A 26,605-nucleotide genomic window follows, 5' to 3' on the forward strand; every position below is an offset into this window, starting at 1 on the left:
ACTGGCCACGTAAGGCGAATGATGTTCATCGAGTGGTCGTTAGTTGTCGAGTTTGTCATATCGCGAAAACACATGGGAGTAATGTTGGGTTATATATGCCTTTACCTGTACCACATGCTCCATGGGAGGATGTTAGTTTAGATTTTGTGCTTGGGTTGCCTAGGACCCAACGGCATAAAGATTCACTTAAGGTGGTGTTGGACCGATTTTCCAAGATGGCCCATTTTGTTCCATGTGCAAAGACATTTGATGCTAGTTAGGTCGCCCGTTTGTATTTCACAGAGATAGTTAAGTTGCATGGAATTCCGAAAACGTTAACATCCGACCGTGAAGTGAAATTTATCAGTCATTTTTGGAGGACTCTATGGACGCATATGGGTTCCAAACTACACTTTAGTAGTTCACACCATTCACAAACGGATGGTCAAACCGAAGTTGTCAACTGGAGCTTGAGAAATCTAATGCGAAGTTTGGTGCGGGAACACCCTAAACAGTGGGACTTAACTTTGGCTCAAGCAGAATTCGCTTTTAATAGCTCGGTTAACCGGATAACAGGTAAAATCCCCTTTGAAGTCGTGTATGGTCGCAACCCTTTGACTCCACTTGACTTATTACCAAGACCTGTTTGTGAGGGATATGCTCAAGCTGAGAAAATTAAATCCTTGCATCAACGAGTTCGGGATCGTATTATTCGAAAAAAATAATGAGTACCAAACATAAGCCAACAAACATAAAAAGCGGGTTGTATATGAAGTGGGAGATTTAGTTTGGATACATTTGAGGAAGGAGCGTTTCCCTGCCGGATGATTTGGTAAACTCAAGCCTAGAGCTGATGGTCCCTTTCGAGTTTTGGAGCGTATCAATGACAACGTGTACAAGATCGAACTACCTGGTCACTAAAATGTATCGGGAACTTTTAATATTGCTGACTTGTCACCGTACCAGGGTGATAGTGTTGAGAATGTAGACTCAAGGTCGAGTCTTTCTGAAGAAGGGGAGGATGATGTAGATCCGGCCCAACTCGCAAACCAACCCACAACTTTATTTGATTATTTGGTGGGAATTAAAGATGGATCCAGAAAGAAAAAGAAGGGCAGAAGCTAAAGAAGTAATACTGGAATTTGATAAGTCTATTTAATATAAGAAGTAATACTGGAACTTGATAAGTCTATGTAATATGTTATTTCCTCTTATTTAAGCAGGGTTTTTTGTTCCCCTAGACTCAGTTTTTCTTTTTATCATTATATTTCACTTGAAATAAGAATAGCCTTTTTGGCTTTGGTGTTGATTTTATTTCCAAATCATATGTTTGTTATTTGTTCAGCCTATTGGGACATTAAACATCAGACCCCATTTAAAAAGTATACAAAAGTTGACTTTAATGAACTTGTAACTCATCCGGGAGAGCGTTTGAACATGGAACTCTACCATCCAACTCAACGAAATGAAATTAGAAGAAACTAATTGCTAAAAGGTCCACGTCAACCCCGAAATCATTCATTTCGGCAAAGAGAGATTGGAGGCAAAACTCGTAAATTTATTCCATTATGGTATGATGATTATAAATATTGGTTGGAGTATAGCATAAAGCATGAAGATGTATTTTGTTTATGTTGTTATCTATTTCAATTTAAAAAAGTTTAAGGAAGAGCAGATAATTTCATTAAAGGTGGATTTCAAGCATGGAATAAGAAAGAACACTTACATGTACACGATGCGAGCAAGCCATATACTATAGCAGTAGAAAAGTGTCAAAGTTTGTTGAACCATAGATAGTCCATCAGCGCAGCTTTTTGCAAGCAAAGTTATTTGTGTAAACAAAGCTATCGTATTCGGTTAACTGCTTCTGTTGATTGTGTAAGATTCTTATTGCGACAAGGTTTATCTTTCCATGGTCATAATGAAAAGGTGATTCAGTTAACAAAGGTAATTTTCTTGAATTGCTACATTGGTTAGCACGTCACTCAGAGAATATTGGTCATGTTGTGTTAAAGAACGCACCAAAGAATTCAAAAATAACTTGTAGTTCTATACAAAAAAATATTGTGAGTGCTGCTGCAACCGAGGTTGAGAAAGCTATTGCAAAAGAGATTGGAGGTGATTTCTTTTTCATTTTAGTAGATGAGTCCTGTGGTGTATCTTGTAAAGAGCAAATGTCACTAGTATTGAGCTTTGTGAATAATGAAGGGGTTGTTATTGAGAGGTTTGTCGGAATCAAACAAGTTAATGACACTTCAGCTTTGTCACTGAAGTCTGCCATTTATTCAATGTTGTTAGGACATGGGTTGAGTCCGTGTATAATCCGAGGGCAAGGTTTTGATGGAGCTAGTAATATGAGTGGCGCGTTCAATGGTATGAAGACTTTAATCATGAGAGAATCGGAATCTGCACATGTTATTCATTGTTTTGCACACCAGTTACAGTTAGCACTTGTGTTTGTTGCAAAAAATCATTGTTCAATAAACGAATTCTTTCAATAAATTTCTAGATTGCTTAATATGATTGGCTCCTTTTATAAGCGTCGAGACTTAATTTGAAAAAAACAATCAACATATGTAGTGGAGGCATTTGTTACATTATCTTTTAACACGATTTAATTTTAACTTGTATGTGTAACAGTATAACACCATCATATATCTTAGATGCTTTTACTACATTGTAAGCATAATTATTTTCGAGTCTAGAAACTTGAATTTAGGTGAAATATACGATCGAATGGTACTGATGAAAAATTTTACTTTATTATTTAAACTTAATTTTCACCTAAATTTCAGGTTTCTAGACTTGAAAATAATTATGCTTATAATGTAGTAAAAGCATCTAAGATATATGATGGTGTTATATTGTTACACATACCAGTCAAAACTAAATTATGTTAAAAGATAACTGTAGCCAATGCCTCCACTACATATGTTGATTTTTTTTTCTAAGTCTTGACGCTTATAAGAGGAGCCAAGCATATTAAGAAATCCAGGAAATTTGTTGAAAGAAGTCGCTTATTAAATAATGATTTTTTGCAACAAACACAAGTGCTAACTGTAACTGGTGTGCAAAACAATGAATAAAATGTACAGATTCTGATTCTCTCATGATTAAGGTCTCCAAACCATTGAACGCGCCACTCAATTACTAGCTCCATCATAACCGTGCCCTCGGATTCTACACGGACTCAACCCATGTCCTAACAACAATGAATAAATGGCAGACTACAGTGACAAAGCTGAAGTGTCATTGACTTGTTTGATCCCGACAAACCTCTCAACAACAACCCCTTCATTATTCACAAAGCATAAAACTAGTGACATTTGCTCTTTACAAGATACATCACGAGACTTGTCTACTAAAACGAAAAAGAACTCATCTCCAGTCTCTTTTGCAATAGCTTTCTCAACCTCGGTTGCAGCAGCATGCACAATATCTTTTTGTATAGAACTACACGTCATTTGTGAATTCTTTGGTGCGTTCTTTAACACAACATGACCAATATTCTCTGTGTGACGTGCTAACCAATGCAACAATTCAAGAAAATTACCTTTGTTAACTGAATCTTCATTTTCAATATGACTACGTACATATCGATAAACCTTGTCGCAATAAGAATCTTACACAATCAAGAGAAGCAGTTAACCGATATGGTAGCTTTGATCACGCAAATAACTTTTCTTAAAAAAGTTGCTGTGATGGACTGTTAACTTTGACACTTTTCTACTGCTATAGTATGTGGCATGCTAGCATCGTGTACATCTACGCGTTCTTTCTTATTCCATGCCTGAAATCCACCTTTAACAAAATTATCTGCTCCTCCTTGAACTTTTATTTCAGATTGAAATAGATAACAACATAAACAAAATAAGACTTTTTGCTTTATGCCATACTCCAACCAATATTTATAATCATCATACCATAATGGAATAAATTTACGACTTATACCTCCAATCTTTCTTTGCCGAATTGAATGATTTTGGGGTTGACAAGGACCTTTTAGCAAGTATTTTCTTTTAATTTCATCTCGTTGACTTGAATGGTAGAGTTCCATGTTCAAACGCTCTCCCGGATCAGTTACAAGTTCATTCAAGCCAACTTTTGTATACTTTTTAAGTGGGGTCTGATGTTCATGTTCATCCTCTTCAAGTGGTGTTTCTTCAACATGGTCTTGTTCTTCATCTAAGTTTGTAGTTACCGAATCACAAACAAAATTCCTTGATTCCCCCAATTTTTTGAAGTGCCGGAACATGAGACAATATATGTCAATGTGAGGTAAATTTCACTTATAAGTTATAATATACGCTAACCAAAGTTTCAAAACATAACAAATCTTTTTAATTAGGGGTATGTTTAAATAAGTTAAATTTGGTACTGTAGGTCTGTCAAATTCCAATATTCTATCTAGTATTAAACATAATAATAAAATGGTGAAAGAAACATAATAATCAAGCATAATAATGGTGAAAGAAAACTAGAAAATCATATACGAGATTGTGAATATAAACATACTAATCAAGCACCACATTTATATAGAAAATTAGAAAGATTAGGAGTTGTAAAATTATAATAAAAAAGGTGAAAGAAAACTAGAAAAGATCACACCTCATAAACAGAAGTCAGCAATCGATTAGAATTGTACTTCCATTCTTCCAATTTTGTAAGCAAGTGGTGAAGTAGGGAACAAAAATCAAAATAAAGTTGTTGAATCAGGGTTTGGAATACAATAAAAGGTTCATGTGTGGTGGTGGGTATTAGTAAAAAGTTGATTTTTAGTTTATTTATTTATTTATTAGTGGCTCATACTATAGATAAAATAGTGGGCACCTATGGTTTAAATCATCTTGTAACGAATCGGTTAGATTATAGTATTTTGGTTGTCGATTCGGTTCCTTTGGTTGATTTGAAGCTACAAGCATTCTTGATTAAATTTAAGGCTACAATTTGTAAGATCTCCAAAGTGGGCACCTACGGTGCCATCGTTGCTTGTGAAAATGCAGCAGGTGTAGAAGGTATTTTGAACGCTAGCTCGGATGAGTTTGTCATTGTTTCTGCTTTGAATGATATGGCTAGAAAATACTTTCAATTTTCTTGGTTGGAAATCAAGGGTATTCTGGTCGCTTATGCTTCGGCCGAAAGTGCCATATCGATTGCAAGTCTCTTCGGTGTCGTTTTAAAGGTTGCGGACGTTTCAAACCTTTTGGGTAACGTTGGGTCATTTTTTTCTTTCGTTAAAACCGAGAACCCGAAACATTTACATGATTTGGTTGAGGTTGACCTTGAAGATGATTCGTTCTCAGGATGCAACGTTTGGGTTAATGAGATTGGTGTAACGTCAGAGTTTGAATTGAAAGAATTTCCTGCCGAGTTGATCGCAATTACAAACCTCATAATTCTTGCGGGTCATCCTATTTATGGTAATCAAACCGCAATCATGTATGATGTTTTGACCGTTAATGGCGTTAGTGGGTCTCAAAGGGGTGAGGATGTTTGTGACCGTCAAGATTGTAGGGTAGGTGACGCACTTGATGACTTGGATGATGATGACGTGGTGGAAGACTTAAATGATGGTGTTATTCACTTTTTCTCTTTAAGCGAATTGGATGCTACAGGTGTGGCCTCGGTTTCGGGATCGACTAGGGTGCCGAGTACAGAGCGGTTTAATTTGAACTCGTCACTAATTTGTGAAATTGACCCTCCAGTTCCACTTCCATCGAATGTTGAAGATCATGGTCAAGGTATTTTAGGGAATGAGTCTTTAACTAATACTACTAATATTGTTTTTTCTACCAATGTTGGTGTTGTAGAAAATCCTACTATTTCTAGAGATTCTACACGGGAAAAGCTTAAGAAAGGTAAGACCAAAGTGTACGAGTCCAAGGATGTAGCTTCGGTACGTAATGAGCAAGGGTTGGGTCCTTCGGGTCCTAACCATAAAGGTTTTTCAAGATTTAGCGGACCGGGGAGTCATTCCCCAACCTTCGGGCGTTCTTATAAGCGACAAGTCCTCCAACGTTTTAACCTATTCCTTTCCAAATCGGAACGGAAAAGGAGTTCGGATCGATAAGCTTGATGAAATGACGTCGTGACCGGATGAAAGAAATAAAAAAGATGGTGCTAAGGCCGATTAATTTGGCAAACTTGGTTAATGGCAATTTTGGTTGCTTAAGTTCACATTTTTTTGGGTTGTTGTTGTGGTTACATTTACATTTTCTGTTTTTTGAGCTCATTATAACTTGCTATGTTGATTAGAGTTGTTTACTTTTGGTGTAGGAATTGTTCTCTTGTGGCTCGGTTAGAGTTAGCTAAGTTTGGATATCGTTTGTGGCTCTAGATAGTTTTCTTTTAGCGAGTCGTTCTTTGTTTGGATTGGTTGTATCGGTTTATAGGTTCCTCATTTTTTGATGAAGGTTTCCTAATTTTAATAGTATTCGTTATTTTAGCAAAAAAAAAAAAGGTGGACTAGTTTTAAATATTTTAGTGTCCCATACTATAAAATTACAAATTTAAAAAATTATGGATAACTACAATTATATTTAGCGGTGTTATGTACAATTTTTAATAATCGTTTCTAAAAAATCTGCAACTACTTGTGTCACGGGACCCACGAATATAATGCTAGGTTCCCCCTGTTAGCATGTAGCTATGAGTTGGTAAAGCGGACAAAAAATAAATGAAACTTTCAGAGCATTAAACACTCGCCAAGGGACCTAATTAAACACAAAGCCTTAACACAACCAAGCCTTCACCGATCCCCAACAGCACCCTTAATATAAGACCATATCTAACGTTCTGTCATTTTGCCAAGGTCAGATTAGGTGGCAAAACTAACGGAAACTGACGGCCGTTAACGGGGCGTCAGTTTCCGTTAGTTGAAAGCGTTAGTTAGGACTTTGACGGGAAAAAAACGATAGATTTGTTGTTCGAATCTTACTGGTCCACGTGGCGTCTGTGTCCCCCCAACGGCTATAGAGCCGTTTACCCATTTTTTTTAAATACATAATTTTATATATAAATATAACTCATTCCATCCCATTTTTACACACAACATTTCAATTTTTACTCTCAAATTTTACACAATCAAACCCATTTCCACAATTCTCAAATCAAAAAAATGGCCAACCATTGCTACATCAACCTCGACGTTCATCACGATGGTGAACTTTCCGACAACCGAAATACGACGGGAAAACTCAATCGTTCAACGATCTAGACGTCGCCGGCTGGGATGTAGAACGCGTAATAAGTTTTATACGCGATAGAGTTGATTTCGAAGCCGCCGACGTTTGGTATTGTGACGAGGTCACGAATTTGTTCAAGGCGTTTTGTTCCGATGCCGTGTGGGAACGGATGGTCGGAATAGCAAAACTGAAGAACAAACGTATCACGTTGTACTGCCGTAACGTGTGGAGCCTTCCGGCGGGGAACGGTCGAGATGATGATACGTCTTCGCATGATTCGGGATCTCCCACTCGCTATGGACGTTAATTTTTTTTATATTATTTAGGAATTAATAAGTAATTTTAGGAGTAATTTTAGGATTTAATAAGTAATTTTAGGACTTTAAGTTTTTTAACTTTTAATTTTAGGTTTTTAATTGTAATCGTTTTAGGACTTTTTTTTTATAAATTTGTAATCGTGATTAGGACTTTTTTTTAATAAATTTGTAATCGTGTTTAGGATTTTTAATTATTAGTTTTTTTATAGTTTTTTTTATATATAAAATGTGTTACAAATAAAATAAAATTTAAAAAATAATAAACTGCTGGACCCTACTGAAAACTGACACAAAAAACTGACCCTGACTGTTAGAAAAGGTCAAAAACTGACCCTGCTGACTCACAGCCACTTTGCGCTTTTTGGACAAAAAGCGCAAAAACTGCTTCTGACGTAAGTGTGACCACTAGAAATGGTCTAACAAGATTGTAATGGAACGACTCTTTTCTCTGACTTGAAAATCGAGCCCCAATACTTGACCAAAAAATTCAAATTTTCCTTATCCCACCTCTAACCATCACCACCCTTCACCTCCAACAACCACCCTCTCCTCCACCAACCTCCTTTTATTACTTACACCCACTATAAATAACGTATAGCAGATATGTCTTTCCCTTCCTCTTCCAAACTTCTTTTCTCAAACTCCTTTTCACCTTTAACACAACCAAACCTTCACCGATACCCAACAGCACCTCCGCCTCCTCCACTCCAGCCTGCTGCTACGTTTGATGATCTGTTGGTGGATGCTGATGGTGAGGCTCAGATCCCAACGGAATCTCATCACGGAGACACTATTTTCATCGGTCGTTTGGGACGGGTGTCACATAATATGCTTGAAGATGCCTTCAGTAAGATCGGAGCAATTAAGGAGATCAAATCATGGTCATTCTAGCGGTTTGCGTTTCTTACTTTCGAGTCTCCTCCTCACGCTGCTGTTACGGTACTTTCGATGAACGGATCAAAGGTTTTTGGGAAGCCTATTTTTGTAGGTTTCCCGTTTCGACGAAGTGACAGGCTTCCATCTGTTGGACGTGGTCCTGGCCAAGCACGTTCATGTGTTTCTGTTGTACCAAATTGGCTAGTTGCGGATCACACCGACCTTAGCATTTTAATTGTTGATTCGATCCCTTTATTGGAATTTAAAGTGAAATCATTCCTGATCGAGTGTAAAGCTGTTATTTCGAGCTACAGCAAGTTGGGTTCTTTTGGTTGCGTTGTTGTGTGCTCAGATTCAAGCTCTTATTCCTGTATCTTTGCTCACGCTTCCAGTTTCGGCTTCGAGTTGGTGACTCCCTTCGGCCCTAAGGCTGATTCATTCCTGAGATTTGTGTGGGTCGAATTAAGAGGTCTCCCATCTAAGTTTGTTTCGATTAATAACATTAAAAAGATCGCCGGTTGTGTTGGTGTTGTGTTGAAGATTGCTCAGTCGTCGGCTAATCTTTATAGCATCGGATCTTCGTACGCCTTTGTTGAAACTACTTGTGTGAAACACCTGCACGAATTGGTTTCTGTGAATTTAATTTCCTCTTCTGTTGTTAAAGGACATGTTTGGGTGAATGAGGTTGCCGACGTGAAGATCGTTTAGAGGTTACAAGCAGATGATTTTTCTTCAGATTTTGTGAGTTCATCTAATTGTTCGGTTATGGGTGCTTTGGATGCGCTTAGAGAGTGTAATGTTGCTATGGAATCGATTTCTCTTCCTGTTAGTGCATCGAAGAGGACGGTTTACTCGAACCAGGGAAATCTTAATGCAGATGGTCATTTAGGTGATCCTGTTAATGGCGGTGAGGTTTTGGGTACATGTATTGGGGGAGGAGTGGTTGATGGTGGGGTGGACGATTTTGGTTTTTCCTCTCCGGTTGTTTCGGGTATTAAGGCGGGTGTCTACAAGTCTAGCGTTGTTAAGTCGGGATCGCGAATTGGTACACCTTCTTTGGTTACGGTATCTTTGTATATGGTTCAGGCGGCGTTAGAATCTCATGGATTTTGAAAGCGTAAACGAGTTCGTTGTTCAAGTTCAAGTGATGGTGATGGGGGTGTAGGATGTCTTAAAAAGGTGATCGGGAAGAATGATTCGGGTCTTGCTCCGGCACGTGCAGGTTTTGAAATTGGTCAGTCGAGCAACAAGTTAGACGGGTTGGTTACGGGTCGGGTGGAATGTTTGTTTGGTAAGGATTCTTTTGGGTCTGTGATGGTGAAAATGAAATGACCCGTCCTAATCCATCCGGACGAAGTCCATATTGATTACAAACGATTCACAATAGTTGATTACATCGCGAGGTACTTGACCTCTATATGATACATTTTACAAACATTGCATTCGTTTTTAAAAGACAAACTTTCATTACATCAAAAGTTGACGGCAGGCATACCTTTTCATAATATATCTAACTATAATTAACTTAATAATAATATGGATGAATGCAACGATTCGAATGCAACGTCTTTTGAAATATGTCATAAATGACTCCAAGTAATATCTCTAAGATGAACAAATGCACAGCGGAAGATTTCTTTAATACCTGAGAATAAACATGCTTTAAAGTGTCAACCAAAAGGTTGGTGAGTTCATTAGTTTAACATAAATAATCATTTCATAATTTTTAATAGACCACAAGATTTCATATTTCCATTTCTCATAAACATACGTCCCATGCATAGAGACAAAATATCATTCATATGGATTGAACACCTGGTAACCGACATTCACAATATACATATAAGAATATCCCCATCATTCCGGGATCCTCCATCGGACATGATATAAATTTCGAAGTACTAAAGCATCAGGTACTTTGGATGGGGCTTGTTGGGCCCGATAGATCTATCTTTAGGATTCGCGTCAATTAGGGTGTCTGTTCCCTAATTCTTAGATTACCAGACTAAAAAGGGGCATATTCGGTTTAATAATCCAACCATAGAATGTAGTTTCGATCACTTGTGTCTATTTCGTAAAGCATTTATATAAGCAGCGCATGTATTCTCAGTCCCAAAAATATATATTGCAAAAGCATTTAAAAAGGGATTAATGAAACTCACGCATATAATTATTGTAAAACAGTTAATAAAGCATTTGCATGTATTCTCAGCTCCAAAAATGTAAAGAGAAAAAGGGGAAATGAAACTCACCTAATGTATTTTGTAGTAAAAATACATAGAACGACATTGAACAAGTATAGGGTTGGCCTTCGATTCACGAACCTATATCATTTGTATATTTATTAATATTCATAATCGTAATAGAATAATTTTATATATATACATACATAACTTATTAGTTATATCATATTTATATTAATAATATATTTAGATTTCATATATTCGTTTTATATATATAGAAAAGAAATACTTTGTTATGTTGTATGTGTTAAATATATTTATGTATATATATTTCGTTTGTTTATTAAAACAATAGTTATAATTATAATAGGTTAATATTAGTAAAGGTAAAAATAATGATAATAACCTTAATAAGATATTTATGATAATAATACTAATATTTATGTAAGTAATGATAACGTTAGTAATGATTCTTATTACTAATGCTTTTGTTGATAAGGACAGTAATAATACTAAAAATTTATAAAATGATACTAATAATAAGATTTATATTGATAAATTGTATTATGTTCATGCTAATAATAATAATAATAATAATAATGATCATAATTATAATAATAATAATAATAATAATACCTATGTGATATTAATAATAATAATAATAACAATAATACTAATTAATGATAATAGTATTAATAATAATAATTTTTAACAATACTAACTAATATTATCAATAACAATAACCATCATAATAATAATAATAATACTAATAATAATAATAATAATAATAATAATAATAATAATAATAATAATAATAATAATAATAATAATAATAATAACAATAAAAAAAATCTTAAAAGAATCTACCTCTTAAGAATGAGTTTCAAAAAAAAAGAAATATAACCCCTGCCGGGATTCGAACCGGCGACCTCCCGTACACACGTCAATACCCCAACCGTTCCTCCAGTTATGTTTTCTTAGATTTATCCCCCAACGTTTTCATTTTAATGTATAACTGCTTATCATCCTTTTCATCGTAATCGTCCCCAGATCAAAACCAGTTATCAACGAATTCATTATTTAGTTTTAGGATATAAAATAGATATTAAAACAATTAATAATTGTTCACATTAATTTAAAACAGAAAAATAGAATAAACAGAAGCTGAAACTTTCAGCGAAGAACACATACCCGTTCAAATTCAAATTCAGAGTGTGAGACTGTTATAGCGCATAATTTCTACATGAAAGAGGTTTCAAATGGTTCTTGGAAGCCTTCTGGACCTTCGATTTACCTTATAACATCAAAACGTATTCAAATTTGATCAAGAGAAAATCGTTTGACTTTTTGTAAATAAGGTTTGACTTCGAAATTCCTACTCGATAATACGAATTGAGTTTTAAAACTTTCCAGAAAGTTTAAATGAAAGATTTAGAATGAAATTGCATTGATAGATTTTTAAATGAATCAAGAATTCGAAATTTTTGAGAAATAACACCTGAACAGAGGGTACCGTCAGTTTCTTTGGATTTTTGATAATTTTCAATCGAATAAAGCTGTAAGGAGTAGTGGTAATTGATAGTTGGTAAGGTGAGGTGTTACTGGTATCACATATTATTGAAATCGAATCCTTTACATAACAAATTGAGGTCGAGGTTTATCACAGAGTCAGAAATAAAAGAAAAAAAAATAATAAAGTGGAAAGGATGGGGAAAGCAGAATCGTACGATTGGGATCTGATTCCTAACAACTTTTGTTTCTAACTACAACTGATTGACACTAAATCAGGAGAAGATATTGAAAGAAATTTTTGGACAAAGACTTCTAACAACTTAATACACTTATTTCACATTTACAGTAAAATTAATGATATTTAATAATAAATATATATTAATAATAATATTGATATTATTATAAGGATACTAGTAATAATAATAGTATTAATAAAAATAACAAAATAATAGTTAATATTGATAAATATGATGATAAGAGTAATAAAAAAATAATGATCATAATAATGGTTGATAATATTGTTAATAATGATAAATATAATAATAATATGATGTAATTAATAGTAACAATAATAATAATTTTAATTAAATTAATAACCATGATTAATAAAAATGATAATAACAATATTATTAATGATATCAATAATTTTACTTATAATAATACTAATTATAGTAATACTTATTATTAATGATAAGATTAGTAATGATATTCTATCACTTTACGTACATCAAATTTCTTATCTATAGATAATAATATTAGCATTGATAACATTAATATTGAAAGAACAACAATATTATTGTAACATCTATATCTTATTCCTTTTGATATATATTATTATTTAGGTAATATTTAGTAATCATATATACTGACTTTTATTGAATATTTATTATTTAAACATTTAATATACAATACAATATTTTTATTATACATAGAAATCTTATATTTTTATATATATAACTTATTTTAAATTATAATATAATTATTATAACTTATCTTACCTTTTTTTTTTACTCCAAATATTTAAATCCTATTCTATTATTTTTAATTATCATAAATACTTACATTTATATATATATATATATATATATATATATATATATATATATATATATATATATATATATATATATATATATATATATATATATATATATATATATATATATTTGATTACTTAATTATTTATAAATAAATTGTTCGTGAATCGTCGAAAATGTCGAAGGTCAAATGATATATGACAACATTCAAATATTTAAAGTCTCAATATTACAGACTTTGCTATTGTGTCGGAAACATATAAAGATTAAAGTTTAAATTTGGTCGGAGATTTCCGGGTCATCACAGTACCTACCCGTTAAAGAAATTTCGTCCCGAAATTTGAGTGAGGTCGTCATGGCTAACAATAATTATGTTTTCCTGACGAATATGAGCTGATAAATAGAGTTTTATCATTATTGAGTAATATGGATAAAAATAATTCGGTTATTCGAAGAGTACGAATGAAGCTATCTTAAAATAATGAAATGAGATAGACAAAATTTTATCATAACTTTTGACTAGTCATGGTTGAATTTAGAAAAATAAGGTGCGCCTTAACTTTTGACAGAGTCAGGGTTGAATTCCGGAATTCAAGGGATTTAGAGAAAATCTTCGAAATCTAAAAGATTTGATTCTTCGGCGAGTAAGAAAATTAAGATCTCTATAATTAAATACGGTGATCTGCCTCGATTTCTCCGTCTGATATTTCCCTTATAAATTTACCTTTTCCGTTCCATTAGTTTCCACCACTTTTATGCCTTCTTTCTCAGTTCATATATCCAAAAGATTATAATAATGCTTAATCCGGTTCTGATCCTTGTCCCCATCCTTATTATCGCAACAATTATTCTTCTTTTCCAACTTCCACCAGAGGAATCTGTTTTCTTCTACTTCGCCCTTGGGGTTATAGTGTTTTTAATTCTCCCGTGTCTTTATGTTGCGATAAACATTGACATACACGGTTTGTAATTTTCGTGTTGTTATCGGGATTTATATCCTTCTTTATATTTCGGAGCTTCATGCTTTTGTTTTCTCTTCCCGACTTTAAATCAAGCGAATAATGATCCAGAATTCATAGCTATGAATTTCGAAATGAACATAGTTAATGTTCTAAGAAAGAATTGGTAATAGCACGACCTTGATTCGTCAAATTACCAGAATATCCGAGAAAGATAGAACTATCAAGAAAATATGTTCTTGATATGTTCATATATCAGATAAAATGTAAGAGTCGTGTAACATGACACATGATGACGTTATAATCTGTGAATCATCATGTCCCATTTAGAAACTCAGAATGACTTACTGTAATATAATCACGTTGATCAAGTGTCATTATATTATACTAACTCATGCATCAATTTCCAACACTACTTCAAAATCATTCATAATTCAAACTCGAATTTTTAAAGAAATTTAGAAACTAAAGTAGTTTCCTTTATGATGTAATATGGATAGCACAAAGAGATAAATAATTTCGGACGATAATATTTATGGAAATATCTTCAGAAATATCGAAGATATTTATGATGATATTTTGGAATTTCTAAGTTCGATGGTTGATGAGGAAGATTTTTCGCAAGATTTTAACATGAGTACGGAGCAAGATATTCGTTGAAGGTTTCATCAGATTCAGAATTACCTGGATTCTTTGAATATATGGTATGGTCCTTGTGTTTGTCCTTGGTCTCCTTCGTGGTTAGTTCAATCCGTTTTTCAGTTCCAACTTTTCTGAGCTTTTCCAACATACTATTCTTTATCATCAAACTTTCGATGATTAAGGTCGTTTACGGTTGTCTATGATTTCTGCTGCTTCATTCAGCTTTTTCAACATTCAGAGTATTGATTTGTGACGGAGTGCTCTTCAGAATTTCAGAATGAGAGATCATAATTCTAAGAGATAAATGTCATACATATAACTGTTGATGTATAAACGTTGCGGGATTCGAAATACTGATTGCTGATTCTCGGTAATTGGTATGACAATACTCGTTACAAGTTGCGGATGAGTATATGATAGTGTTTCAATGAATATAATGATTTTCGGGAAATCAAAGATCAACGGAATTGCTGGTACATCTTCTGATAATGTCGTGGAATATAAAAGGTTCCTCGGTAACAATAAAAGAGTATACATATATATCAAGGTTATAATAAGGTTGTTTTGAACGAAAAGTTGAAGTTGACTTGCTGGAGCTGTGATAAAATTTGCTACTTTGAAAGGGATTACCAAGTTATTTTGGGTAATAGTAATGCTAAAGGAGCTAACACAGATACGGGTTAAACGTTTTACTCAGGTTCCGAGCGTTTTCAGGTGCATAACTATATGCTTCAATCTCTTCTTCCGTAGATGAAGTGCGGTTGGTTCATCCTCTCGATTGAGGTGTTTTCAAGAATCATGAAGGGTTTGAACGCAGATCATAATTGTCATGATACAAATGAAGTTTAGGATGAAAACAAGTGGCAAACTTGAAGAATTGTTTAGTTTCATATGTGATAATCAATATTTTAATTCATTTTAATTGTCCAATATTGGTAGTCCTTAGTTGATAGTCCACAGTTAGCAATATATAATATTCGAATTAATTAACATGTATCGTGACCCGTGTACATGTCTCAGACTCGATCACAACTCAAAATATATATATTATTGTAGAATTAACCTCAACCCTGTATAGAGAACTCGATCATTACTGCATATAGAGTGTCTATGGTTATTCCAAATAATATATATATATATATATATATATATATATATATATATATATATATATATATATATATATATATATATATATATATATATATATATATATATATATGATATGTCAAAACCTTGTATACGTGTCCCGATATTTAAAGTGCGTAAAATAAATACAGAATTTAAATGACGATAAATTAAATGCGTAAAGTAAATAACAGAAATTAAATGACGATAAATAAAATTGTGAGAATGTAAATTGCGATAATAAAATTGCGATAAATAAAATGTAATCAGTTAGCTAGGAACAATTAGCTAGGAACAGTTAGCGTGGATTCTTAACAAAATTTCTCATAGTTAATTTGTTTGTTTCTAACAAATTTTATTTTGTCAAATGTTTTCTTCATTATGCCACTTGTTGAATTCTGATAAATCAAAATCCAAATATGAAATTGGATGAAAATGGTTATTCTGTGGTGAACGGATTCGTATATCTGTGGATGTAAGTAAGATAGTGAATGACTGTTGAATCAGATTCGAAGATTGTACAGTGTAACTTATTAATGTGAAATCTAAATATTCCTCGGGTATTACCTACCCGTTAAAATATTTTCACCATTAATAGTTTGTACGAAAGAATTTTTAATTACAATCTTTATGAAAATATATGCATATATATTTTCTTTAGATGTAATCATGAATTTAATGAGTCAATATGATATTAAACTCATTTGATTTACCGTTAGAACAAGAATATATAATCTCTAAAACATTAGAGATTAAATAATTGTCATGTTGAGCGAAGATAAATGATGTAGAACGTCATGTAGAACGATGATTATGCTCGAGATATAGGATGAGATGTTGATGCATGGATTGTTGATGGTACTGGTGCTGTTACTGGTGGTACTGTTGGTGCCGGTGATGTTGCTGAAGCTGGTACATTTTGCACCATATTCTCCAGAGCCACTACTCGAGCACAAAGCTCTTTGACTTCTTCTATTATGCCGTGATGATTGTCGGTTCGGATGAGCGAATGAATGAGGTTTAGAATTTTAGATAGAATATAATCATGGCGAGATATTCGGGAAATGAGGGTGGAAATGGTGTTTCGGACTGGTTCGCCGGTAAGTGCTTCAGGTTCATTGCCAAGAGATAAATTCGGTTAGTGAAGGGGTCGCCTTCTGCGTGTTTCCATTGATTAAGTCGACTACGAACCCATCAGATGAATTGATAATGGCTGATTGGTTGATTCATGCTGATGATGCTGTTTTCGGAGCTTAGGTGAACATCTATGTCGGAATAGTTGTCGGAATAACTATCGGAATAGCTATCGGAATCTGAGGGACTCGAACTGGTTGCAGGATTCATCTTGTACGATCAGATGAAGGATTTTTCGATAAAAAATAGATTATAGGATGTAGATTAGTACCCTGCAATACATAATTTACATATGCATATATAATACTAAAATCCCATAAGTTACGGAGGAATCTACGGAAATTGTCAGGCAAAGTTACAGTAACAGATACGCTAAGATATGAAGTAGCAGATACGCTAAGATATGAATTTTGTCTATACACTATTCATGCAGTCAATGCAGTAAAACGTGTCTAGAATAAGAATGATAAGCAAGTGATTCTCTAAGAATGATAAGCAGGTAATTTTTGACACAAAATGATAAGCAAAACTTTTGACATGCAGACACGGTCGAAGTCCAGAATCACTAATGCATCCTAACGACTTATCAGTTAGACACACTAATGCAGACATGGTTCGCTAAGACCACCGCTCTGATACCAACTGAAATGACCCGTCCTAATCCATCCGGACGAAGTCCATATTGATTACAAACGATTCACAATAGTTGGTTACATCGCGAGGTACTTGACCTCTATATGATACATTTTACAAACATTGCATTCGTTTTTAAAAGACAAACTTTCATTACGTCAAAAGTTGACGGCAGGCATACCATTTCATAATATATCTAACTATAATTAACTTAATAATAATCTTGATGAATGCAACGATTCGAATGCAACGTCTTTTGAAATATGTCATAAATGACTCCAAGTAATATCTCTAAGATGAACAAATACACAGCGGAAGATTTCTTTAATACCTGAGAATAAACATGCTTTAAAGTGTCAACCAAAAGGTTGGTGAGTTCATTAGTTTAACATAAATAATCATTTCATAATTTTTAATAGACCACAAGATTTCATATTTCCATTTCTCATAAACATACGTCCCATGCATAGAGACAAAATATCATTCATATGGATTGAACACCTGGTAACCGACATTCACAATATACATATAAGAATATCCCCATCATTCCGGGATCCTCCATCGGACATGATATAAATTTCGAAGTACTAAAGCATCTGGTACTTTGGATGGGGCTTGTTGGGCCCGATAGATCTATCTTTAGGATTCGCGTCAATTAGGGTGTCTGTTCCCTAATTCTTAGATTACCAGACTAAAAAGGGGCATATTCGGTTTAATAATCCAACCATATAATGTAGTTTCGATCACTTGTGTCTATTTCGTAAAGCATTTATATAAGTAGCGCATGTATTCTCAGTCCCAAAAATATATATTGCAAAAGCATTTAAAAGGGGATTAATGAAACTCACGCATATAATTATTGTAAAACAGTTAATAAAGCATTTGCATGTATTCTCAGCCCCAAAAATGTAAAGAGAAAAAGGGGAAATGAAACTCACCTAATGTATTTTGTAGTAAAAATACATAGAACGACATTGAACAAGTATAGGGTTGGCCTTCGATTCACGAACCTATATCATTTGTATATTTATTAATATTCATAATCGTAATAGAATAATTTTATATATATGCATACATAACTTATTAGTTATATCATATTTATATTAATAATATATTTAGGTTTCATATATTCGTTTTATATATATAGAAAAGAAATACTTTGTTATGTTGTATGTGTTAAATATATTTATGTATATATATTTCGTTTGTTTATTAAAACAATAGTTATAATTATAATAGGTTAATATTAGTAAAGGTAAAAATAATGATAATAACCTTAATAAGATATTTATGATAATAATACTAATATTTATGTAAGTAATGATAACGTCAGTAATGATTCTTATTACTAATGCTTTTGTTGATAAGGACGGTAATAATACTAAAAATTTATAAAATGATACTAATAATAAGATTTATATTGATAAATTGTATTATGTTCATGCTAATAATAATAATAATAATAATAATAATACCTATGTGATATTAATAATAATAATAACAATAATACTAATTAATGATAATAGTATTAATAATAATAATTTTTAACAATACTAACTAATATTATCAATAACAATAACCATAATAATAATAATAATAATAATAATAATAATAATAATAATAATAATAATAATAATAATAATAATAATAATAATAATAATAACAATAAAAAAAATTTCTTAAAAGAATCTACCTCTTAAGAATGAGTTCCAAAAAAAAGAAATATAACCCCTGCCGGGATTCGAACCGGCGACCTCCCGTACACACGTCAATACCCCAACCGTTCCTCCAGTTATGTTTTCTCAGATTTATCCCCCAACGTTTTCATTTTAATGTCTAACTGCTTATCATCCTTTTCATCGTAATCGTCCCCAGATCAAAACCAGTTATCAACGAATTCATTATTTAGCTTTAGGATATAAAATAGATATTAAAACAATTAATAATTGTTCACATTAATTTAAAACAGAAAAATATAATAAACAGAAGCTGAAACTTTCAACGAAGAACACATACCCGTTCAAATTCAAATTCAGAGTGTGAGACTGTTATAGCGCATAATTTCTACATGAAAGAGGTTTCAAATGGTTCTTGGAAGCCTTCTGGACCTTCGATTGAGCTTATAACATCAAAACGTGTTCAAATTTGATCAAGAGAAAATCGTTTGACTTTTTGTAAATAAGGTTTGACTTCGAAATTCCTACTCGATAATACGAATTGAGTTTTAAAACTTTCCAGAAGTTTAAATGAAAGATTTAGAATGAAATTGCATTGATAGGTTTTTAAATGAATCAAGAATTCGAAATTTTTGAGAAATAACACCTGAACAGAGGGTACCGTCGGTTTCTTTAGATTTTTGATAATTTTCAATCGAATAAAGCTGTAAGGAGTAGTGGTAATTGATAGTTGGTAAGGTGAGGTGTTACTGGTATCACATATCATTGAAATCGAATCCTTTACATAACAAATTGAGGTCGAGGTTTATCACAGAGTCAGAAATAAAAGAAAAAAAATAATAAAGTGGAAAGGATGGGGAAAGCAGAATCGTACGATTGGGATCTGATTCCTAACAACTTTTGTTTCTAACTACAACTGATTGACACTAAATCAGGAGAAGATATTGAAAGAAATTTTTGGACAAAGACTTCTAACAACTTAATACACTTATTTCACATTTACAGTAAAATTAATGATATTTAATAATAAATATATATTAATAATAATATTGATATTATTATAAGGATACTAGTAATAATAATAGTATTAATAAAAATAACAAAATAATAGTTAATATTGATAAATATGATGATAAGAGTAATAAAAAAATAATGATCATAATAATGGTTGATAATATTGTTAATAATGATAAATATAATAATAATATGATGTAATTAATAGTAACAATAATAATAATTTTAATCAAATTAATAACCATGATTAATAAAAATGATAATAACAATATTATTAATGATATCAATAATTTTACTTATAATAATACTAATTATAGTAATACTTATTATTAATGATAAGATTAGTAATGATATTCTATCACTTTACGTACATCAAATTTCTTATCTATAGATAATAATATTAGCATTGATAACATTAATATTGAAAGAACAACAATATTATTGTAACATCTATATCTTATTCGTTTTGATATATATTATTATTTAGGTAATATTTAGTAATCATATATACTGACTTTTATTGAATATTTATTATTTAAACATTTAATATACAATACAATATTTTTATTATACATAGAAATCTTATATTTTTATATATATAACTTATTTTAAATTATAATATAATTATTTTATAACTTATCTTATCTTTTTTTTTTACTTCAAATATTTAAATCCTATTTTATTATTTTTAATTATCATAAATACTTACATTTATATATATATATATATATATATATATATATATATATATATATATATATATATATATATATATATATATATATATTTGATTACTTAATTATTTATAAATAAATTGTTCGTGAATCGTCAGAAATGTCGAAGGTCAAATGATATATGACAACATTCAAATATTTAAAGTCTCAATATTACAGACTTTGCTTATCGTGTCGGAAACATATAAAGATTAAAGTTTAAATTTGGTCGGAGATTCCCGGGTCATCACAGAAAAGGTCTGACGTGGGGCCTGGTGGTGGGCCTGGGTTGGGTCCTGATTCGGTAATCGGGTCGGGAGAAGGTGGTGGGTCGGGTAGAGCGTTTAGTTTCTTCGAAGAGGCGGTGAAAGATATGCAAGGTTTGGTTAGGGTGTAAGGTAAATTTATTGGGTCGAAGACGCTTCCGAAGCTTAAAGAGGGGACGAGGGCTCGGCTAAAGAAAGGTAAAGGGGTGATCGTTCGAAGGTCTAAGTTTGATGGTTAAGCTTGTTGCGTTCTTTAGTTCGTTATTTTGTTAGTCTCTTCGAGTCTTCTTTGTTTGTGTGCGTGTGTTTGTAGAAGTTTTTATGTTGTTTGGCCTCGGTGCCTTTGTTTGTATCCTTGTTCCGAGTCTTCATCTTTTTGATGAATGCCTCGTGTTCTATAAAAGTTTCGATTTTTTGCTAAAAAAAAGCCTTAGCTCTACCACTCAAGCTACACAGTTTTTTGGTTTTTATAATGCAAAGCATTATATATTTCTTCCATCCCAAATCTATAATCCTGTATTTTATTTTTAAATGTTTCAAATTAATTGTTCATTTTCATAAATGGAAAAAAATAATAAGGAAAAAAAACTTTTTTACCCCTATTTTATTCATGTAGGACAAAAAGATAAGCAAAAAGTAAGGGGTAAAACTGAAAAGTTAACAAAATGGTACAAGTGTCAGATAGTTTTTCTTAAACTGTGTATTTTTTGTATGGGCACAATAGATTTGAGACGGGGGAGTATATGATATGATTAAAAATTTATAAAATGACAAAAAAGGTCGACGTGAACAGTATTCCATATTTCACAATTAGACCACTTGTATTGGTTGAAGGCATTTCTTGTGGTGTCACTTGTATTTTTGCACTTTTTTGATGAGTAAGATGTGTTTCTTTTTTGAGTGGAGTAGTGGTGATGTTTCTTTTTTGGTGTTACTTTTAGTGGAATGCTGATGTGACATTTTTTTTCTTCTTATTTTGTTTTATTTATTTGTGTTTATATTATTTTTATTATTATATGATTATAATTATATTTTAAAAATATTTTTAAATTATAACGGCTATATTATTGAACCGTTTTTTTAAATTTTAATTTTTGTTTAAAAAAAACGGCTAGTTTTTACCCCTATATATACAACCACTCTTCTCAAATCATAACACACACTTCATCTCTTATAAAACTCTCAAATCATAAAACACACACACTTCGACATGAGCCCGTTGAATGTTTGCGTTAAAATTCATTAAGGAGGTGAATTTGATCGAGAATTGATGAATTATACCCCGTATGAAACACGAGATAATTACATGGATGTTCGTAAGTGTCCAAATTATTTGACGCTGCTTGAGTTGCTCCAGCGAGACATCCTTACCCCTTCATACATATGTCTTCTAATTTTGTTGAAATCTATAGATCTCGCCGGAGTTTTAACATTGCAAATCTACCATGTAATACTCAAAATGCACGTTCAATATCTTTCCTTGCACTTTCTTGAAACTGTTTAAATTTTTTACGAGGTTCGTCAGTTGGATTATGAGGCGCTTTTACGAACATAGCTCAATCTGGGTATATACCAATACCTAAGTAATATCCTCTTTCGTAGCGACGCCCGTTTACTTCAAATGGTGAAGGTGGAGCAGTTCCATCTTTATAGTGTTAAACAATGGAGAAAAATTCAAAACGTTAATGTCGTTGTTCGAACCTGCCATACCAAAGAATGCATGCCATATCCACAAATCTTGTGAGGCGACTGCTTCAAGCATAACAAAAGGCCATTTTTGATCACCTCTTGTGTATTGTCCTTGCCAAGCAACAGGACAATTCTTTCGCTCTCAATGCATAAAATCAATACTACCTAACATACCCGGTAAACCATGTTTTTGTGCATGAAAATTATAAAGTCTAGCAATATCTTCGGCAGTTGGTTTTCGCAAATGCTGTCTAGCAAACAAATGAAATACACATTGACAAAAAATTTCAAGACATAACGCAGCTGTTTTCTCCCCAATTTTTTTATATATTCATCAAACAAATCAGGAGTTGTTCCATACGCCATTTGACGTATGGCTGCTGTGCACTTTTGGAGAATTGTCAAACTTTGACGGCCCGTTGCATCGGGCCGTTCCCGAAAATACATAAAATAATCAGGAATAACGACACTATTAAAATTAGATATACCTTCAACAATTCGAAGAAATAACTCACGACTCATTTGAAAACGTCGTTTAAAATATCTAGCGGGAAACACCGGTGACTCCGCAAAATAATCATTGTATAACCTTATAGCCGCATCTTCTCGATCCCTAGCAATATAAATTCGGGATCGAGGGACTCGAGAACTACTTGCCTCTCCATCGACTTCTTCTTGCGTTAAACTATTAACAAAACTAACAATCTTTTCGTCATCCGAATCATCCACAAGAGTCTCTAACATTTTGAAAGCTTTATCCATTTGGAATAAATTAAAATTGTAGGTTTTATGTATTTTGATAAGAAAATAAAAAGGAAAGTGTGGAGTGTGTGTTAAAATGTAAAATACATATACCTATATATATATAGAAAATGAAATACAAATAATTTTTTTTTATGCTGCAACGGTAAAAAAAAACAGCCACTCAACGGATGCCACGTGTAAGTGACATCTGTCTCCTTCCCCGTTTCTTCGCGACTGACGATGGCGAAACGCGGCTCAATGCCGCCGCGATACGCCATTACCGGTGTTTCTTTGCTGCCACGCGTGCAAGGTGACGCTGTCACCTACGGACGATACAAATGGTCTTGGTATAAGATTATAGTGTAAAGAGTTTATTGTTTGATTAGTTTAAGAAATCTAGACGATATCAACTTAACATGTGGCACACGAAGTTCATCGAGCATGATGAGGTTGTCCATCTAGAAAGTGATAGGCTATTAGGCTTAGTTCTATTAGGCTTAATTAGTCCATCCGATTGTATAGATGAACTCAGTTCATTATAATGTTAGTATTATGGTTTTCATTATAATTTATAAATAGTCTTTTAATAATGTTTTATTTTATACTTAGGGGTTTATATTATTCTATTTTTTTTTCTCCATGTTTCCAGCCAATCGTCTACAACTCTAATTAGTATGTGATGGGCCGTCTATTTTGACTAAGTTCCAACCCTTAATATATATATATATATATATATATATATATATATATATATATATATATATATATATATATATATATATATTTATTTATATATCATTCGTTCCATTATAAGTGTCTACTGCTGACTTTTCAAAGTCTATCTTTTACAACTTTGACTATAAATATCTATATAATACATGGTGAAAGTTATATTAATGAAAATACATCTAAAACTTAACATATTCATACGATTTTCATCAAATATTATATAACAACAACAACAACAACAAAACTCAATACCACATGAGTGGTATATGTGAGATGTGAGATGTAGACAATCCTTCCCCTATCCGAGAATAAAAACAAGTCATTTCTCCACCCATAGTGAAACACTCTCAAAAGTAGAGGGAATCTTCTCTCTCACTATTCGACGGATAAAGAGATTGCTTCTGAGTGGACCTCCGGCCAATAAGTAAAATAAAATTAAAATCGAGACGCCGTGAAAATGGTAGAATCAAATTTTCACGGGTTTTAAACCATGCCTGAAAATCAATTTAGGCTCTAAACTGCAGTCAAGATGTCAATAAAATAAAAATATTTAAAGTCAAAGTTGAAAAAAAAAAAAAACTTTGAAAAGTCAGTAGTGTAGTGGACACTTATAATGGGGCCGAGGGAGTATAAAAAGTGAAAAGATAACCCTCTTTTTTCAATTTTAAAGAAAATTGTTATCGTCCACAAAGTCTGTCGAAGTCAGGCTCAATCCTTATCTTCGCGTAAAAAAAAAGTTTCAGAAAAGGAACATACGAATTAGAGAGAAAAGGATTTTTGGTGAATATCAATTTGTATCATGCAACAAATTAGAGAGAAAAGTTGTTCTTTTATTAATTCATTTAATATCCAGTGAACTTTCGCAATTTCATTGTTCGAACTACCAAAAAGTATTAGACTATAAGTTTAGGGTTGCCCAAATGTCCGATTGTGGTCTATAAATATCGTATCAATAATACTAACATCATAAAGGCTTCACGAAGTTTCTATTGTCTAACAGAAAGGCCTTACATGGAATAAGAAATTATCGAGGCAATTAAAATCTGGGAAGGGTAAAAACACCGGGACCGTATATGTTACTAAATTTTTTTACAATATTTATTGGGATATAATCAAGGAAGATCTTGCAAGGGACTTGAACGGTTTCTATGAAGCCAGACTAATATCCAAAGGTTGTAAAACCTCTTTCGTCACTGCATGAAAAAAGATCGAAAAAGGATTTTTGGGATTAGCAGATTTTCCGCCAATCAACTTAATTGGGAGCTATTATAAATCATATCCAAAGCACTTGCAAATAGGCTAAAAAATCGTTCCTTGGATAATTGGAGAGGAAAAATGATTTTTAAGAGATAGATACATTCTGGATTGAGTTTTAGTTTTTAACTTAATCGACAGAAGAAAAGCAAATAAAAAGAAAAAGCTTTGTTTTCAAAGCCGATTTCGAGAAACCTTTGATTGCATAGATTGAGAATTCTTAGTTACAACTATGGAACAAATGGGGTTCGATATTCAATGGAGATAATGGATGAGACCATATTTATCTTCAACTTCCATATCAGATCTTATTAAAGTCTCCCTGACTGAAGAATTCATTCTCAGATAGAGGTTTGAGGCTAGGTGATCCGCTTTCTCCTTTTCTTTTTATGACTGATGCGGAGGGTCTCATTAAAGGTGCTGAGATAAGGGCTGATAGTATTATGATTTCCCAATTACAGTATGTGGATGCCACGATTTTTTGGAGTGGAACAGAAAATATGTCTGAAACACTTATCAAACAGCTTAAAAACTTTGAATACATTATCTCTGGGCTAAAAGTAAATTCAAACCAAAGTTGTGTATACGGGATTGGTGGGACTAATACGGAGCTTGACGAGATGGCATCATGATTCAGATGTAAGGTTGGTAACTTTCTGTTCTTGTATTTGGGTCTCTCGATTGGTGCAAAAATGAACAAACCAAGTAATTGGGAATCAATGATTGAAATTTTCGTAAAAGACTAACAAACTAGAAGGAAATATCTATGTCCTTTGGTAGTCGAATAAGCCTCATGAAGTTGGTTTTTGTTAACTTACCATTGTACTGTTTCACGCTCTTTCGTGCACCTCCAGGCATTGTCGATAAACTAGAAGGTTTGAGTCGTACTAATTCTATGGCAAATGATAGAACATGCAAACCACATTTAATATTGAA

At 32.6% G+C, this 26,605-nt stretch overlaps 4 protein-coding genes across 4 annotated transcripts; 2 read left to right on the forward strand and 2 right to left on the reverse strand.

Annotated features, from left to right (window-relative positions):
- The first annotated feature begins 374 nt into the window (after nt 1–374).
- LOC139841861 (uncharacterized) lies at nt 375–2,480 on the forward strand. Its single transcript, XM_071832054.1, has 2 exons — nt 375–555; nt 1,909–2,480. The coding sequence occupies exons 1-2, from the start codon at nt 375–377 to the stop codon at nt 2,478–2,480; spliced, it is 753 nt and encodes a 250-aa protein (XP_071688155.1).
- Nucleotides 2,481–3,206: 726 nt separating this feature from the next.
- Nucleotides 3,207–4,234, reverse strand: LOC139841862 (uncharacterized). The gene is made up of 3 exons (XM_071832055.1): nt 3,931–4,234; nt 3,694–3,810; nt 3,207–3,601 (listed from the first exon to the last, which is right to left on the reverse strand). Exons 1-3 carry the CDS (start codon nt 4,232–4,234, stop codon nt 3,207–3,209), a joined length of 816 nt encoding a protein of 271 aa, XP_071688156.1.
- An 18,575-nt stretch (nt 4,235–22,809) lies between these two features.
- LOC139841863 (uncharacterized) lies at nt 22,810–23,704 on the reverse strand. Its single transcript, XM_071832056.1, has 3 exons — nt 23,283–23,704; nt 23,117–23,193; nt 22,810–22,898 (listed from the first exon to the last, which is right to left on the reverse strand). Exons 1-3 carry the CDS (start codon nt 23,702–23,704, stop codon nt 22,810–22,812), a joined length of 588 nt encoding a protein of 195 aa, XP_071688157.1.
- Nucleotides 23,705–23,926: 222 nt separating this feature from the next.
- LOC139841864 (uncharacterized) lies at nt 23,927–26,301 on the forward strand. Its single transcript, XM_071832057.1, has 2 exons — nt 23,927–23,996; nt 26,015–26,301. Exons 1-2 carry the CDS (start codon nt 23,927–23,929, stop codon nt 26,299–26,301), a joined length of 357 nt encoding a protein of 118 aa, XP_071688158.1.
- Nucleotides 26,302–26,605: the final 304 nt, after the last annotated feature.

This window comes from Rutidosis leptorrhynchoides, chromosome 4, assembly GCF_046630445.1.
Source record: "Rutidosis leptorrhynchoides isolate AG116_Rl617_1_P2 chromosome 4, CSIRO_AGI_Rlap_v1, whole genome shotgun sequence".
Classification (NCBI taxonomy): domain Eukaryota; kingdom Viridiplantae; phylum Streptophyta; class Magnoliopsida; order Asterales; family Asteraceae; genus Rutidosis; species Rutidosis leptorrhynchoides.

Bases quoted from the DNA above. Each gene is read 5' to 3' on its own strand.
- LOC139841861 (XM_071832054.1), top strand. From the start codon at position 375: ATGGGTTCCAAACTACACTTTAGTAGTTCACACCATTCACAAACGGAT. The intron at 556-1,908 runs GTAAAATCCCCT...CATAATGAAAAG, and splicing joins CTCGGTTAACCGGATAACAG to GTGATTCAGTTAACAAAGGT.
- LOC139841862 (XM_071832055.1), bottom strand. From the start codon at position 4,234: ATGTTCCGGCACTTCAAAAAATTGGGGGAATCAAGGAATTTTGTTTGT. The intron at 3,811-3,930 runs GTATAAGTCGTA...CTGAAATAAAAG, and splicing joins TCGGCAAAGAAAGATTGGAG to TTCAAGGAGGAGCAGATAAT. The intron at 3,602-3,693 runs GTTAACAGTCCA...TGATTGTGTAAG, and splicing joins AGCAGTAGAAAAGTGTCAAA to ATTCTTATTGCGACAAGGTT.
- LOC139841863 (XM_071832056.1), bottom strand. From the start codon at position 23,704: ATGGATAAAGCTTTCAAAATGTTAGAGACTCTTGTGGATGATTCGGAT. The intron at 23,194-23,282 runs GTTTGATGAATA...TTTGTTTGCTAG, and splicing joins TATGGAACAACTCCTGATTT to ACAGCATTTGCGAAAACCAA. The intron at 22,899-23,116 runs GTATGTTAGGTA...AACACTATAAAG, and splicing joins ACAAAAACATGGTTTACCGG to ATGGAACTGCTCCACCTTCA.
- LOC139841864 (XM_071832057.1), top strand. From the start codon at position 23,927: ATGGCGAAACGCGGCTCAATGCCGCCGCGATACGCCATTACCGGTGTT. The intron at 23,997-26,014 runs GTGACGCTGTCA...ATTCATTCTCAG, and splicing joins TTTGCTGCCACGCGTGCAAG to ATAGAGGTTTGAGGCTAGGT.